General features: G+C 54.9%; 1 protein-coding gene across 1 annotated transcript; it reads right to left on the bottom strand.

The window, feature by feature from the left end:
• Positions 1-227: 227 nt before the first annotated feature.
• Positions 228-16299, bottom strand: LOC149437999 (CCA tRNA nucleotidyltransferase 1, mitochondrial-like). The gene is made up of 7 exons (XM_089660355.1): positions 16126-16299; positions 13356-13549; positions 11506-11644; positions 9498-9624; positions 7122-7315; positions 5169-5422; positions 228-717 (listed from the first exon to the last, which is right to left on the bottom strand). Exons 1-7 carry the CDS (start codon positions 16229-16231, stop codon positions 463-465), a joined length of 1269 nt encoding a protein of 422 aa, XP_089516481.1. The 5' UTR covers positions 16232-16299; the 3' UTR covers positions 228-462.
• Between the last annotated feature and the right edge of the window lie 673 nt (positions 16300-16972).

Below are 16972 nucleotides of genomic sequence, written 5' to 3'. Positions count from 1 at the left end.
CCAAAGGAGGGTCAACCAGTTATTAAGTCCAAAGATTCACATACTTTTTCCTCCCTGCACTGTGAATGTTTACATGTTATGTGCAATTAAACCATGGCAACATCTAATGTTTGTGTAGTATTATGTTCAGCAGACTGTGTTCTTCTATTGGTGTGACTTTGATGACGTTCAGCGCACATTTTATGCCCAATTCATGCAAAACTCCACGTAATCCCAAGGGGTTCACATACTTTTTCTTGCAACTGTATCAAAATGGGACATTACTCCTCCTGCCCCCACTTTGTCCCCTTGGGGGGCAGAAGGAACAGCAGATGTGTTGGTGGGACATAATGGTCCGTAGACTAGAGCCCACTAAGCAGCCTCCTCTGAGTGCAGAACATAACTTGTTCCTGGAGAACCCCTCCAAGTGATGCGCACAGTACTGTGTTCCTGACCCCACATTCAGGACCCCTTCCCCCACATTCAGGACCCCTTCCCATGAACACTGTTCAGAAGTTCCTCTTTGTCGCTCCGGTACCCGCTCTCCTTCCACTGCGCCCGGAGTTCCTGCAGGATCCTCCCGATCTCCTTCCCTGAAGAGATCCCCAATCGGCGGAGGTCGTGCCCACTGACCGGGAAGCGAGGAAGAGTCCAGCTTTCCATCTCCTTCAGGAGCCGCTCTTCTCCTTGGTACTTCAGCAGTTCACACACCTTCTTCTGGATATCCAACTCTCGGGACTGGGAGAGAGAAATGGAGAAGATAAAGATCTGAACGTTGAATCTTTAGGATGTTGGAGCTAAAAGCTCTTGTGAGTATTTGTATATCTGCAGTTCCTCCACTGACTTCAATCACACACAGCCATTGACTTCATTCACACACAGCCCTGTCTGCCCCCCTCCCCCACAATGCAAGGGTTCACTGCTCAGAAAGAGGTACAAGGATAAGGAGCAATGCTAGCCTTACTCCTGGCCGTGGTCACTCCATCCGTGCAACTGCTCCCATGGAGTCTCCTCTCTGAGGTGCTCCTGGCCGTGGTCACTCCATCCGTGCAACTGCTCCCATGGAGTCTCCTCTCTGAGGTGCTCCTGGCCGTGGTCACTCCATCCGTGCAACTGCTCCCATGGAGTCTCCTCTCTGAGGTGCTCCTGGCCATGGTCACATGCCTGCCTCCTCCATGTACCATGCAGGGTTAATAGCTTGCATTGTTCAGGGTGATTGGGGGGGGGGGGGGGGAACTACCCCGAGCACCAGAGAGGAGCAGACCCCTGGGGTAGGTAATACTGCCTGTTCCTCCTGACACCCCCCCCCCCCAGATCCCAGCTCTCTAGAAAAGGGGGGGCTCACACCAATAGGTCGCTGTGCATTGTGGGATACATCGCAGTGTTCAGTCATCAGAGGTGACATGTAGAGATCGCCCTTTTGGTCCGGGCCGTGACCTCCTTTGTTTATGTGTGACTTTTGTTTGAGGAATTGATACAAAGTACATCATTGCAACACGAAGCGTTGTGTCATCTCCATCCTCTGTGTGTACAACTCTACAAAGCTTGTATTTCCTCTCCGTCCCCCGAGGACACAGGGATTCAGATGCAGGCGGGTTATACTGCCGCCCACAGGAGGACTGAGCACTGGGACACAGGAAAACTGTAAGACAGCCCCCCGCCATAACTCCTCCTCTACCCAGCATGCCTCGGTTTTTGCTAGTGTCCTTGGAGGACAAACATCTGTTCCCCGGCTCTGCTGAGAGGAGCCTCACATACTTTCCGTGACTTTGTGGATTCCATTCTGCATTGACTTCAGTCAATATTTCTCATTACATTGCAGCTGCCTGGATCGGCCTTTCCTCAGCCTGACCTTGGAGGCCATTCCTGGACCCCACTGGACTGGATGTGCGGGGCGAGCCTGGAATGGCACCTCTGGGCTCTGCTGGTAAAAGGCGACTGGAGAGCGCTTTCCAAGTCCAAAGCCTTACAACACCCCAGAACACGACCCCGTCCCTGAAGACTCACTTTGGTAAGAGTGCCAGTTGGGCGTAAGCACCAGGAGCTGCCGGACTGAACCGCTAGGCCCCGCCCTAAATTTACCGCCACTGCAGTAAGGGGTTCGCACTGAGGGGTCAAACGCCGATGTCATCTGCTGGTCCGTGTCACACACGGGCTCTGTATTTGCCCAATCACACCACTACCTCTGATTGCAAGTACCTCATGGAACCCCAACTCCAGTCCGCGTTGTCCGCTCCCACTGCCGACCTACAGTGACCCGTCACCTCCACCCACCTGACACTCACCAGTACCAGCGGCCGAGGGTTTGTAGCCGAGGATTTGCCCAGCATTTTGAGGCCAGTTGCATTACCGATACACCGCCATGTCACAGACTCAGTGGGGGAAGTCTTGTTGCTAAGAATGGCCCCGTCCCAAACATTTCCCACACTTCCCAGCTGGATAGTTTGTTGGTGACGTGTGTCGCCCTTCCATGGGCACCTTACTGCAAAGGCCAGTTGGCCAGTCCAGTGGGGTGGTTGCCATCTGTTTGTAAGAATGACCCCGGCTTACCCTCCCTTAGAGGTTCTAGGGGCCTCTACACTGGATCCTCTGAGGAAGCCGGCCCCTGTAATCAGGAACCTGGGCCTCCTATAGTTATAGAGCCTTCATCAGAGTCTTCCTCAGGCTGGGCTGAGCCCAATGTCCTCCCCACAGGGACCTTCACATTCTCTGACGTACATTCAATATTGTATTGGAATTTATTGGCGGGTGTAATACACAAATTATTGACTTCGATTTCACAGAACTCCATCTGTACACTTTGTTGTCATAGAGAGACAATTATATTACAAAAACTGATTGTACATTTTTTTATGTTAGCCCTGAAGAAGGGGGAGGCCGTTCCCCCGAAACGCGTTGGCTCAATGCCTTTACTCTGGATTCTCAATAAACATGGATATCCTTACATCAAATGTGTCTTCACTCCGGGCGCTCCTCTCTTCTTACTGAAATGTGGCCCCCAATGGATGAGTGGATGAGACAGAACATAGGATTTCCTGAAGCCCATTGAGGGACACAGGGGCCACCATTCTGTTTTCACTCATCACCTTAGTGCTGCTTTATCACAAAGCCGAGGCATGCTGGGTAGAAGAGGTGGTTTTATTTCCCCTGGGGGGCTGGTTTACGATGCGTCACTTTCCAGCGCCCAATCCCCATGGTGGTGGTAGTATAACCCGACTGTATGGTGTTACAGTAAGTACAGGAATCACATTTTCCTCTCCTTGTGATTGGCTCTTTTTTTTTCAAAAATTCTGCCCAGATTTATAGAAATCCTAAACATCAGGAAGTCGTGTTTGTGAGAAGTTCTGTCATCATAGAGGGGTGATGGGGATTGGATGAGGAAGGATCAGGTGGGGAGAGCAGAATGCAATGAGCTGAGAACTAGGAGCGCTCACCTGTGCACTGTCAGCCAGTCATTGTGATTACATGGGGGGGGGGGGGGTCACATTAATGACAGAGAACAGCCAGTCAATGTAATTACATGGGGGGGGGGGCACATTAATGATGGGGAAGCCAGTTATGGTGATTACATGGGGGGGGGGGGGGGGGTCACATTAATGACAGAGAACAGCCAGTCAATGTAATTACATGGGGGGGGGGGTCACATTAATGACAGAGAACAGCCAGTCAATGTAATTACATGGGGGGGGGGGTCACATTAATGATGGGGAACAGCCAGTCTTGTGATTACATGGGGGGGGGGGCACATTAATGATGGGGAAGCCAGTTATGGTGATTACATGGGGGGGGGGGTCACATTAATGACAGAGAACAGCCAGTCAATGTAATTACATGGGGGGGGGGGTCACATTAATGATGGGGAACAGCCAGTCTTGTGATTACATGGGGGGGGGGGGGTCACATTAATGACAAAGAACAGCCAGTCAATGTAATTACATGGGGGGGTCGCATTAATGATGGGGAACAGCCAGTCTTGTGATTACATGGGGGGGGGGGGGTCACATTAATGATGGGGAACAGCCAGTCATGGTGATTACATGGGGGGGGGGGTCACATTAATGATGGAGAACAGCCAGTCATGGTGATTACATGGGGGGGGGGGGGGGGGGGTCACATTAATGATGGAGAACAGCCAGTCATGGTGATTACATGGGGGGGTCACATTAATGATGGAGAACAGTTAGTCATGGTGATTACATGGGGGGGTCACATTAATGATGGAGAACAGTTAGTCATGGTGATTACATGGGGGGGGGGTCATAAATGATGGAAAACAGCCAGTCATGGTGATTACATGGGGGGGGGGGGGGGTCACATTAATGATGGGGAAGCCAGTTATGGTGATTACATGGGGGGGGGGGGGGGTCATTTACAAACCTGCTGGCTGTAACTGTCACATTGCCTCCCTCTTGCACCACGTGTCAGGACCGGGATCTGAACCCACAACCTCTGCTGTGTCCAGCAGTAGCTCTTCTTACTGAGCCACCTGAGGTGCCGGACGGCTCTCTTCCTGATTCCTCAGACAACCTTTCCTTGTCTCTGGTGAACCTTGAACTCTTTGCTCCTCCCATGAACTTCCTGATGTAAGCCTTGTCTCTGCCCTTCCCATTTCTCAGATTATTGCGTTCTCTCCAGTTGATATCTTGCTCCTTCGTGTACCTGCAGCCGTCCTCATCTCCTTGGCTACACTTCCACTTGGTCCCAACCTGCAACCACGTTACCGACCTTTGGCTTGTTTACTGACTACGCTCCTGCATGACCCCAACCTGCAATATCTGCTACTGGATCCCGGCTTGCTCACCTCCTGGTGGGGCGATCCTGAGGAGCGTGACCTGATACTAACATACAGCAAAACCCATCCCCACCATCAGGAGCTCTGCTGAATACCGGTTGGTGCTTAGACCCCGCACCTCGGGTGAGCCCGTGTCATCTGCCAGGGTGATCTGCCTGTCGGCGGGGAGGGAGACTCTCTACTGCTATAGCTTCTGGTCTCTGAGTCTGACCTCTGACCCCCAAGGAGGCGGGATTGCTTTGTAAACAAACCCATGTGGTCACCATGATTGCACATGATCAGGAACCAATCAGAGTGATGCATTCTCATTATAAGACCAGTGTGGTCAGGAAGTCGGAGCCGCCATTGTTCACCTACAGATTGGGAGAGATGGGGGGGGGGGGGTCACTCTACTCACGTCGATAATGTGGTCCTGATAGGGCTTCAGTGGCAGTCTGTCCGTGTGCTCCGCCCTCAGATCCCGCCTCTCCTTCAGGATGAACAGCGCCAGGACTTTCTCCTCTTTGGAGATCTTCAGCCTCAGATCCAGTTTGTGGACGGAGTCCGGATGTGAGAAGAGTGCAGTCAGGAGGGTCATGGGTCGGGGTGATAAATGTTCGGCTCGGGAACAGACCTGAGCAAACTCCTCCAGGTTCCCGTCCTCTGGTAATCCTGAGAACAAACCAGGAGAGGCGTTGTCATCACCAGGACCGGGCAGAGGACTTGGCGTGTTTTCTGGATGTCCTGATAATCAGTGATGGGCATATGGCGTGTACACCGTTCTCTCAGACCCCGCCCACTGGCACTTACCTTCATTGCTCCTGCACGGTCACGGTCCCTCTCTGGCTCGGTGCTGCTTCTGGACCCGGTCTGAGGTGTCTCAGCCAATGACGTCGTAGGTGCATGCCTCTTAAAGGGGCCACACCTATTTAAAGGACACATCCACATCTGCAGAGCCCAAGCAATGCTTCCGCCTGCATCTGAGCCCCGCCCCTGTGTGTTTGTTTTCCCGTGTACTCACCTTGGCTGCCGCTCAGATTTCCCTGCGCTGGGGTCTGCAGTCCTGCTGTGTGGTGGGCTCCGGCTGTACGCCGCCGTGTGGTGGGCTCCGGCTGTACGCCGCCGCGTGGTGGGCTCCGGCTGTACGCCGCCGCGTGGTGGGCTCCGGATCTACGCCGCCGCGTGGTGGGCTCCGGATCTACGCCGCCGCGTGGTGGGCTCCGGATCTACGCCGCCGCGTGGTGGGCTCCGGATCTACGCCGCCGCGTGGTGGGCTCCGGATCTACGCCGCCGCGTGGTGGGCTCCGGATCTACGCCGCCGTGTGGTGGGCTCCGGATCTACGCCGCCGTGTGGTGGGCTCCGGATCTACGCCGCCGTGTGGTGGGCTCCGGATCTACGCCGCTGTTCAATGTCCCAGCGTAGTCCCTCTTGGCAGTCCAGTCCCTGTCTACTCTGCGCCAGCACAATTCCCTGCACTCCTCTGCCTGTCAGTGCAGGTGACCCCCCCCCCCCCCCCCACACTGAGTTGGTTGAACCTGGGGGTTGTGCCCTGTGGTCAGCATGCAGCTACATCCAAATCTCGGGGGGAAGGGGGTCTCTGGCCAAACCCAGACTGTCCTTCATGCTGACCATAGAGGAGTCCCAACTCCTCCATCAATACATTCCATGTGGATGGAGGAATCCCCCCCCCACTGAGCTACTGTGTTCTGACAGCAGGAAGACTCCTTACCCCCCCCCCCCCCACATCAGAAAACACAGGTCCGCCCTGCAGTCTATAGCCTGCAGTAATGATCGAGCAATTTTGCTCTAAGAGGACGGATACAGAAGTCGATCGATCGACTTCTGTTCAACCCCGGTGGCCATACATGTCTGCTGAATCTGCCGAATTTCGGTCCATGTATGGCGAGCTTTTGGCCCTGCGTCCCGGGGGATCTCGCGTCGCTTCCTCACACGGAATTTCACTTCACCACAGCAATGTGCCACGAATAAAGCTCTGCTGACCTCACCGGCGACTCCTGGGGCAGAATGTTTCGTGTAGAACTTCCACTACAGAAATACAAACTATTTTTTTATTAATCCCCCGGCTTCTGGTCCCTTCGCCTCGATGCCGATGACGTCATTCAGGCCTCCCAGAACAATCCAAGGATCCAAAATATAGTGTGAAGGTGCAGGACTGCAATCTGTGTAATGTGATCTCCCTGCTACTCATGTCTGTGTCGGCACAACAGCCACTAACACCACAAAGCTGCTGCTCTTCCCTGGAGTTGGTCACCTGCTGGCTACACGTGACACACAGTACAAGACACATTCATATGTAGTCCTCCATGTCTGCCACACGGAAAGGAGGAGACATACAGAGGACACACCCACCGACATGTGGAGCCACGCCCAGCTCATACAGAAGATGCATCAGATGAGTGACGTGTCTTCCTTCTAAGGTCTTCTTCAGTTCCACCCAGATCCTCTCCCCCGAGATCCCGCTCAGTCCCGCAGCATTGCCTCTGATGGCGTCCAGTGTAGCCGGGCTGTGAGTTCCGGCCTTGTCTGCCATCTTCCCGTAGAACCTGCCGGAAGAACACCATCGGGAGCTGGACACCAATGTTCTACTCAGTCATACGGTATATGGCGGGTCTACATAGACATCCCTCCAGGGTCACAGAGCCGGCTCCATCAAGACATGGAGGACCAGCTTGGGGTGCAGGAACTCAGGAGTCCTGCATAGAACCCGGACCTCAACCCCATAGAACACCATCGGGATGAATCAGAATGCCAATGGTGACCCAGATCTTCCCATCCAGCATCAGGACCTGACCTCACAGACCCCTCCAAAGTCTTCCCAGAAGAGTGGGGGATGGTAAAACTTACCTTGTGTGTCCCTCCCATCATAGAGGTGTGATATACAGTACATCTATGAGACCACGCCTTGTCCCCTCCCCCGATAGACTCATAGAGGTGTGATATACAGTACATGAGACCACGCCTTGTCCCCTCCCCCGATAGACTCATAGAGGTGTGATATACAGTACATCTATGAGACCACGCCCATCCCCTCCCCCGATAAGCTCATAGAGGTGTGATATACAGTACATCTATGAGACCACGCCCATCCCCTCCCCCGATAAGCTCATAGAGGTGTGATACACAGTACATCTATGAGACCACGCCCATCCCCTCCCCCGATAAGCTCATAGAGGTGTGATATACAGTACATCTATGAGACCACGCCTTGTCCCCTCCCCCGATAAGCTCATAGAGGTGTGATATACAGTACATCTATGAGACCACGCCTTGTCCCCTCCCCCGATAAGCTCATAGAGGTGTGATGGTCGGGGCTGACATGTTTCTGGGCGCAGGAGACTCTCCGCTCCCACATGAAGGAATTAGAGCCGGGCAGCACAGCGGCTAAATGGTCAGCACCTCCACCTGGCAGTATGCAGGTCGTCAGTTCAAATCCCAACCACGGCACCACCTGCCTGGAGTTTGCATGTTCCCCCTGTGCCTGCGTGGGTTTCCTCCGGTAACTCCGGTTTCCTCCCGCACTCCAAAGACTTGCTGGGAGATTAATTGGATCCTGTCTACATTGGCGGGACAAGGCGAGGTCCTATATATATATATATAATTGTTTCTCAACCTTTTTTTAGTAAAGGCACCCTTTAAAATTATGGAGTCTTGCGGCCCCTCCATTCTAAAATGTGAAAAACTATTCTAATAGTTGTATATAACGCAGCGACACCCCCACATGGAGGACCCCCAACATTAGAGGGGATTTATTCTTCCAAAGCAAATACACTTTTGCACCCTGGTACTGACTAGTGTTCCCATGTTACTCTTCTCCCTCACTTTTTATCTATCACTGATCTAATGTGACCCCAACACTGATGGAGAGGGGCGGGGGAGGGTCAAACTAGGATGCTGTGCAGGCAGCTGACATCCTCCTTATCAACTGATGATGTCATTGGTTGTCAGGATGCCAGCAGTTAGGTCATAATGGTGCACAATGGAAACCTGCGGCTTTGTGTAACTAGAAGGCCGGCTTGTCCCACCCGCTGGCTGTATACAAGTTTTGGGCAATTTTTAGACGCTTTGCCAAGGCACCCCTGAAGAAGCCTCAAGGCACCCCTGAAGTAGCCTCGAGGCACCCCTGAAGTAGCCTCGAGGCACCCCTGAAGAAGCCTCGAGGCACCCCTGAAGAAGCCTCGAGGCACCCCTGAAGTAGCCTCGAGGCACCCCTGAAGAAGCCTCGAGGCACCCCTGAAGTAGCCTCGAGGCACCCCTGAAGTAGCCTCGAGGCACCCCTGAAGTAGCCTCGAGGCACCCCTGAAGAAGCCTCGAGGCACCCCTGAAGAAGCCTCGAGGCACCCCTGAAGAAGCCTCGAGGCATCCCTGAAGAAGCCTCGAGGCACCCCTGAAGTAGCCTCGAGGCACCCCTGAAGAAGCCTCGAGGCACCCCTGAAGAAGCCTCAAGGCACCCCTGAAGAAGCCTCAAGGCACCCCTGAAGAAGCCTCAAGGCACCCTGGGCTGCCTGGGCACCCTGGTTGAGAAAGGCTGATATACAGGACCACGCCTTGTCCCCCTTTCCTCTGAGCTCATAGAGGTGTGATGTTCGGGGTTCACATTTTTCTGTCCCTGTCGTTTATCTCCATACAAGGAGCTCTGTACATTGGGGGGGTCCTGCTGGGAGGCCCACCGCTCTCATGAGGTCCGCAGACGGATATTTATGAAGACTGATGGATTATTTCCCTCACCTGAGGTATCGCAGGATTCGCAGATAATCCTCCTGGATTCGTTTTGCCGGATCGCCCACAAATCGGATGCAGTGACTCTTCAGGTCCTCGTAGCCATTGAAGTAATCATAAAGCGTTCCGTCAAATCCTGAGGAGCACCAAACAAAGGAGCCATTTATTGAAGGGACATCTCCATCCAGTCTTACCTGGGCAGTGGCGGGACAAATCACATGCCAGCTTCTTACCTCTCGGAATCCAATCAGGGGGCTTCCCAGCAGCGGTTTTGTGTCTCAGCCCCGCCCACAAAGCGGTAATGAAAATTTATTTCTCCGGCACCCGGAACCCCCCAGTTATACTTCTTATGAAATATTATGGAGCCCCCGAGAAGGGCCGGATCTAGCCTGTCCGATGTGGGGGTGCAATAAAAAATGTCAGGGGGGGACAGGGGTCACCACCGGCAGGGCCGAGGACGGGGGTCGCCAACAGGGCCCGGGACGGGGGTCGCCAACAGGGCCCGGGACGGGGGTCGCCAACAGGGCCCGGGACGGGGGTCGCCAACAGGGCCCGGGACGGGGGTCGCCAACAGGGCCAGGGATGGGGGTCACCAACAGGGCGGAGGACGGGGACCCATCTCCTTCTCCCATCCCCGCATTGCACACAGCCTGGGCTCCTCCTCCCCACAACGCACATCTGAGATCAGTATAGTAACAAAGTAACAAATCAGGACGGGAAAGTATCAGATGAAAGCAGCATAGTGGCAGGTTATGGTTGGCTTTGGGAGGGGGAGGGGGGGGGCACAGCCCTCCCCAAAACCTCACTAGACAAGTAATTGGTCAGCTTACAGTTCAGCGTGCCAGGAAGCACAAAAAGGCTGAAAAATGTCAGAAATCTGTGGACGTGACGCCGGAGGGGCCGGGGGGAGGGGGGGGGGTAATAACCCCAAAAACTATTCCGTTTTGTTTCCTCAGGTCCACTGACAGACTTTGCTGCCGGACCATTTATATGAACACAATCCCCCCCCCCCATACAATGTGTGTACAGAATGTCATTTATTCCGGTTATTTCCCCGTAAAATCCTCCCCGGTGTAGAAATCCAAAACCCCCGAGACTGCCGCCATCTTGGATGTGATGTCATCAGCTCAGAGTGCCACTCTATAGCACGTCAAACACAAGGCCCGCCAGGCCTCTGCCCCCGCAGCGCCCCCTCGCCTCTGCCCCCGCAGCGCCCCCTCGCCTCTGACCCCGCAGCGCCCCCTCGCCTCTGACCCCAACCAGCAGTCGGCAGCATAGAGGAGGACAGGACTCCCCCTACAGACCCCACACTTATCTGTGCAGCCTTGGAGAGGCTTGTCCCTGCACCCCCCCCCCACCATCTCAGAGAGAACAGAACTCCTCCAACAGATCCTGTTCTTCTCTGTGCAGTCGCAGCACCCGCTCTTCTTTGCCTCTCCTGGTCTCAGCAATCAGCAGACTCCAGTCCTCCTCTGGTCCTCCTCCAGACCCGGCACTTTCTGCTTCCCAGCTTCACCCCCAGCTTCTTCCTGGCAGCAGCACACGGTAAGGGGGAGGATAATGTAAGGGAGGGTGGGGGACTCTTGACTTCTGATGGTGTGGGGGGGTCTTGACATCTGAAGTAAGGGGGGGGGGGTTGCTCTGGACATCTAGTTTTACAGATAGATCAGGGCAACCATAATGCCGATTCACCCGGGATGAGATGGAGTTAGACACCCCTGATCTATAGTATTCCCCTCCCTCCCCCCACCCCGGCTGCTACATAAAAGCTATGTAGGGAAGGGCAGAGGAGCTGGGCCAGCACAGACAGTACTTGGACACTCCCAGAAGGAGTGAGCTATGACACACAAGGAGGGAGGGGCTGTACGAGGGAACGGACTCCTCTGGATTGGTCAGATTTTCTAAGTTCAGCGGCACCTTTTTCTGAACAAAAATATCAATAAGTTTTTGGAATGTTCCAAAGATCAGATTGGTGGAGCCGAGACCGCCGTGTTATTCGGCTCCGCCCCTTCCTCACCTAAAAACATGGAGTTGATGGTAAGGTCCCGCCTCTCGGCGTCCTGCTCCCAGTCTGTGGTGAACTGCACCTCGGCGTGCCGCCCGTCCGTTGTCAGGTCCACCCTCAGCGTGGTGATCTCGAAGTTCTGATAGTTTATCTGCGGAGAGATGAGACGTTCTGAATCTGCGACAGGAGGACGATCGCAGCGCTCACATCGATCGCCAGGTACGCCCCGTAACCATTCATCTGCCGGCGGACTATATATATATACACAGCCGGGATGTCCCACCGAGACGCCGGGAGGGGCGCACATTCCTTCAGTGGGGGAGGGGCGCACATTCCTTCGGTGGGGGAGGGGCGCACATTCCTTCAGTGGGGGAGGGGCGCACATTCCTTCAGTGGGGGAGGGGCGGACATTCCTTCAGTGGGGGAGGGGATTTCAGGAGGACGGGATTGACACCCACCCACGTTCCCTCCACACCCCACTGAAAATGTATGCGGCCCCCCCAAAATGCACACCAGACCCTCATCAGAGCGAGCAACACAAACACGACATATTCCCCCATGAAGACATAACAGATGAGGTTGTACGGAGTAAGCAGATACCAAACATGTCAGGGGTGAGCACGGTGCGCCTGCCAAACGGCAACGCCGGAACCCTCCATGTCCCATAGGTGGCGCTATAACCGGCTGCCTCCATCCTGTAATAGAAGAACTGCGACACGGCACCCACCCCACAGGCACCCGGCGATCATCGGGGAAAGGTGACGGGAGAGACCCGAGTGTGAACAGCACAGATCTCTCTCCTGCCAGCAAGGACATGCTGCTTTGTATCTCTGCACAGCATGTCTCCTGAGTAACACAGCACACAGGTGACGTCACAGGCAGTGATGGCGCCATGTCTTTTCCCGCACTCACCCTGGCAGTGACGGCGCCGTGTCTTTTCCCGCACTCACCCTGGCAGTGACGGCGCCGTGTCTTTTCCCGCACTCACCCTGGCAGTGACGGCGCCGTGTCTTTTCCCGCACTCACCCTGGCAGTGACGGCGCCGTGTCTTTTCCCGCACTCACCCTGGCAGTGACGGCGTTGTGCCTTTTCCCGCACTCACCCTGGCAGTGACGGCGTTGTGCCTTTTCCCGCACTCACCCTGGCAGTGACGGCGTTGTGCCTTTTCCCGCACTCACCCTGGCAGTGACGGCGCCGTGTCTTTTCCCGCACTCACCCTGGCAGTGACGGCGCCGTGTCTTTTCCCGCACTCACCCTGGCAGTGACGGCGCCGTGTCTTTTCCCGCACTCACCCTGGCAGTGACGGCGCCGTGTCTTTTCCCGCACTCACCCTGGCAGTGACGGCGCCGTGTCTTTTCCCGCACTCACCCTGGCAGTGACGGCGCCGTGTCTTTTCCCGCACTCACCCTGGCAGTGACGGCGCCGTGTCTTTTCCCGCACTCACCCTGGCAGTGACGGCGCCGTGTCTTTTCCCGCACTCACCCTGGCAGTGACGGCGCCGTGTCTTTTCCCGCACTCACCCTGGCAGTGACGGCGCCGTGTCTTTTCCCGCACTCACCCTGGCAGTGACGGCGCCGTGTCTTTTCCCGCACTCACCCTGGCAGTGACGGTGCCGTGTCTTTTCCCGCACTCACCCTGGCAGTGACGGTGCCGTGTCTTTTTCCGCACTCACCCTGGCAGTGACGGTGCTGTGTCTTTTCCCGCACTCACCCTGGCAGTGACGGTGCCGTGTCTTTTCCCGCACTCACCCTGGCAGTGACGGTGCCGTGTCTTTTCCCGCACTCACCCTGGCAGTGACGGTGCCGTGTCTTTTCCCGCACTCACCCTGGCAGTGACGGTGCCATGTCTTTTCCCGCACTCACCCTGGCAGTGACGGTGCCGTGTTTCTCCCCCTTGTTGTTGATCATTCTGATCCCGGCCTTCAGGAAGAGATCCTTCATCTGCTCCGGGGTGGCGGTGGTGGCGAAGTCGATGTCATGCGGCTGTTTACCCAGAAGGAGGTCCCGGACGGCTCCGCCCGCAATACGCAACTCGTACCTCTCCTGAGAGAACAGACCTGAGAGAAGACAAAGATCCGTCACATTGGATGACAGCAGAATGGCCCCGCAGGAGGTCAGAGGAGATCCTCCCATCACATCTAGGGAGGGATTTCCTCCCACTTCCTGTTGTGTCACCAGGACAGGAAGTGAAGGCCAATTCCCCCCAGGGGGACACAGACTGCAAACACAAACATTCCCTACTATGTCCAAAACTAAAAAGAAAGGTTTTGTCAGGTATTATTATTATTATTATACAGTATTTATAAAGCGCCAATAGTTCGCTCAGCGCTGTACATTACAAAGGGGGACAGAACATGTGACAGAACAATACAATACAATGTGATACATGAGGGGATCGAGGGCCCTGCTCTTTCGAGCTTACAATCTAGGAGGGAGGGGATGGTGGTACAGGAGGAGATAGCTGTGGGGGATGGAGTGGTAGGAAGAGTGGAGGAGGTCAGCAAGTTAGCAGGGGGTGAGGTAGGCTTCCCTGAAGAGGTGGGTTTTCAGGGTGCGCCTAAAGGAGAGGAGAGTAGGTGATAATCTGATGGGTTGGGGCAGGGAGTTCCAGAGGATGGGTGACACCCTGGAGAAGTCCTGGAGGCGGGCATGGGAGGAGGAGACCAGGGAACTAGAGAGAAGGAGGTCTTGTGAGGAGCGGAGTGTGTGTGTTGGGTGGTACTTGGATATTAGGTCAGTGATGTAGTTCGGGGCAGTGTGGTGGACAGCTTTGTATGTCAGTGTTAGGATTTTAAATTTGATCCGTTGCGCAATCGGAAGCCAGTGGAGGGATTGGCAGAGGGGGGTGGAGGACATGGAGTGGAGGCCAGTGGAGGGATTGGCAGAGGGGGGTGGAGGAGATGGAGCGGTTGGAAAGGTGAATGAGTCTGGCAGCTGTATTCAGGATGGACTGAAGCGGGGATAGCCAGCGGCGAGGCAGGCCAGTGAGGAGGGAGTTGCAGTAGTCGAGTCGTGATATGATGAGGGAGTGGATGAGCTGTTTAGTGGTTTCTGGGGTTAGGAACGTGCGGATTTTGGCGATGTTGCGGAGGTGGAGTCTGCATGTTGCGGAGGTGGAGTCTGCATGTTGCGGAGGTGGAGTCTGCATGTTGCGGAGGCGGAGTCTGCACGAGTTTGTTAAAGATTGGACTTGGGGCTGGAAGGATAGGTTGGAGTCCAGAATGACACCAAGTACTCTGGCCTGCAGAGCGGGTTTGATATTGGCGTTGTTGGATGTGATGTAGAAGTCAATGGGGGGTGGTGTCCGGGCTGGAGGGAAGACAAGAAACTCGGTTTTGGAGAGATTCAGTTTAAGGAAGTGGAGCGACATCCAATCTGATATGTCGCTCAGTAGGTGTGTGATTTGGGCAGAGACCGAGGGGGTGAGGTGGGGGGTTGAGAGATAGATTTGTGTGTCGTCGGCATAGAGGTGGTAGTTGAAGCCGTGAGAGTGTATGAGTTGGCCAAGGGAGGAGGTGTAGATGGAGCAGAGAAGGGGCCCAAGGACAGAGCCTTGAGGGACCCCAACAGAGAGGGGGAGTGAGGGGGAGGTGGTAGCATTATAGGTAACGCTGAAAGAGCGCTGTGACAGGTAGGATGAGAGCCAGGAGAGAGCAGAATCTCTGAGGCCGAGGGAGTGTAGTATTTTGAGGAGGAGGGGGTGGTCAACTGTGTCGAAGGCCGCAGAGAGGTCAAGGAGTAGGAGCACTGAATAGTGGCCATTAGCTTTGGCGGTTAGCAGGTCGTTGGAGAGTTTGAGTAAGGCAGTTTCGGTGGAGTGTAGGGGACGGAAGCTGGACTGTAGGGGATCGAGGAGGTTGTTGTCGTTGAGGTGAGAGCTTAGGCGGGTGTAGACGAGACGCTCGAGGAGTTTAGATGTAAGTGGGAGCAGGGAGATGGGTCTGAGGTTGTTCGGGTCATTGGGGTCCAGGGAGGGCTTTTTAAGTATGGGGGTGATGTGCGCATGCTTCAGTGGGGAGGGGAAAGTGCCGGAGGAGAGGGAGAGATTAAAGATGTGGGTGAGGGAGCGTAGGATGGAGGGGGAGGGAGGTCGTAGGAATTGTGAGGGGATAGGGTCGAGGGGGCAGGTGGTGTGGGCCTCATGGAAGTGCTGTGCATATGTGTGTGAGCTCAAGTGGGGTCAGAAATGAGTCTGTGCCCTGGTGACACCCCGGGATTTGCAGGGATTTGCTCTCACTTCCTGTTGTGTCTCTGGGACAGGAAGTGAAGGGAAATCTGCCCAATGGGACACCTGACAGGGGGTATAGGAAGTAATGTGTACGGCCTTGATTTCTACTTTATCCCACAATCCTCAGCCACGCCAAGCGAGGATGGGCCCCAGTGTTTACATTTACTACAGCCCAGAAACTGTCATTGGAGTGTCTGGGTTACCCTCCCCCCACCATGTGTCACCTGTCAGGGTCTGCAGCCCTCCCCCCACCATGTGTCACCTGTCAGGGTCTGCACCCCTCCCCCCAGATCTCACCTGTCAGGGTCTGCACCCCTGCCCCTAGATCTCATCTGTCAGGGTCTGCACCCCTGCCCCTAGATCTCATCTGTCAGGGTCTGCATCCCTCCCCCCACCATGTCTCACCTGTCAGGGTCTGCAGACCTTCAGTGAACACAGCCTGGAACTCGGGGCTCTGCAGCCTCATGGTGGACAGCCTCCTGCAGCTGGTCAGCACTCTCCTCAGCAGCATGTGTCCCCGAACTCAGCCACCCTCAGGGGTCAATGAGGAGTCCTCTACTCCGGTAGTCATCAGCCTCTAGAGGACCGATCACCGATGTCTGCAAGGCCGGAGTGAGATTTAAGCCGGCGGCCATTTTCCCGGAGACCAAAAAAAAACAGCTTGTCTATAGAGTAAACCAAACCAAAGATGGCGCCTGGGCGAGGGCAGAGCCAGCGAGAAGTTGTATGACGTCACACGTCTCCCGGCGTCATCTTGGAAGTGGGTTCCGCCATAGGGAGCCGCGCAGAGGAGCCGTTTCTGTGGTAATCATCCGCGGACCGATAATACTTTCTATTGATATCCATATTTATTGATATATACTTCATTTTATGACGTAATTCGAGCTGAGAGGAACAAGATAGGCGGGGCCTTATAAAGAGGCAGGCTCCAAAATGTTCTCCAATCTGATTAAAGTTTAAAAAAATATATATTTTCGGGGTTTTTTTCAGACATTTGTAGCTGCACAATAAAAAAAGTACAGTCTCTGACCGCCCCTCCCCCCCTCATATCTACATCCAATGAAAGCCTCAGGAAGGTACACAAGCTGCCTCTTGGACCCGCCCACACAGTGGTCACATGACCTCCCCAGGCTGGGAATGTCAGTTGGCTCTGGCTCTCTGCAGTGACAGTTTGTTCTGTAGGAAGCTCCAGTTGTTTGCTTTGTATTTCGTTGCACTCGACCTCCAGCGATCGGTATTGGGTGCTGATTTC

The sequence above is a fragment of the Staurois parvus genome, unplaced genomic scaffold, assembly GCF_062004578.1.
Source record: "Staurois parvus isolate SC_StPar_1 unplaced genomic scaffold, SC_StPar_1.0 ptg001229l, whole genome shotgun sequence".
Lineage (NCBI taxonomy): Eukaryota > Metazoa > Chordata > Amphibia > Anura > Ranidae > Staurois > Staurois parvus.
This window is presented reverse-complemented; position numbering and strand designations above follow the sequence as displayed.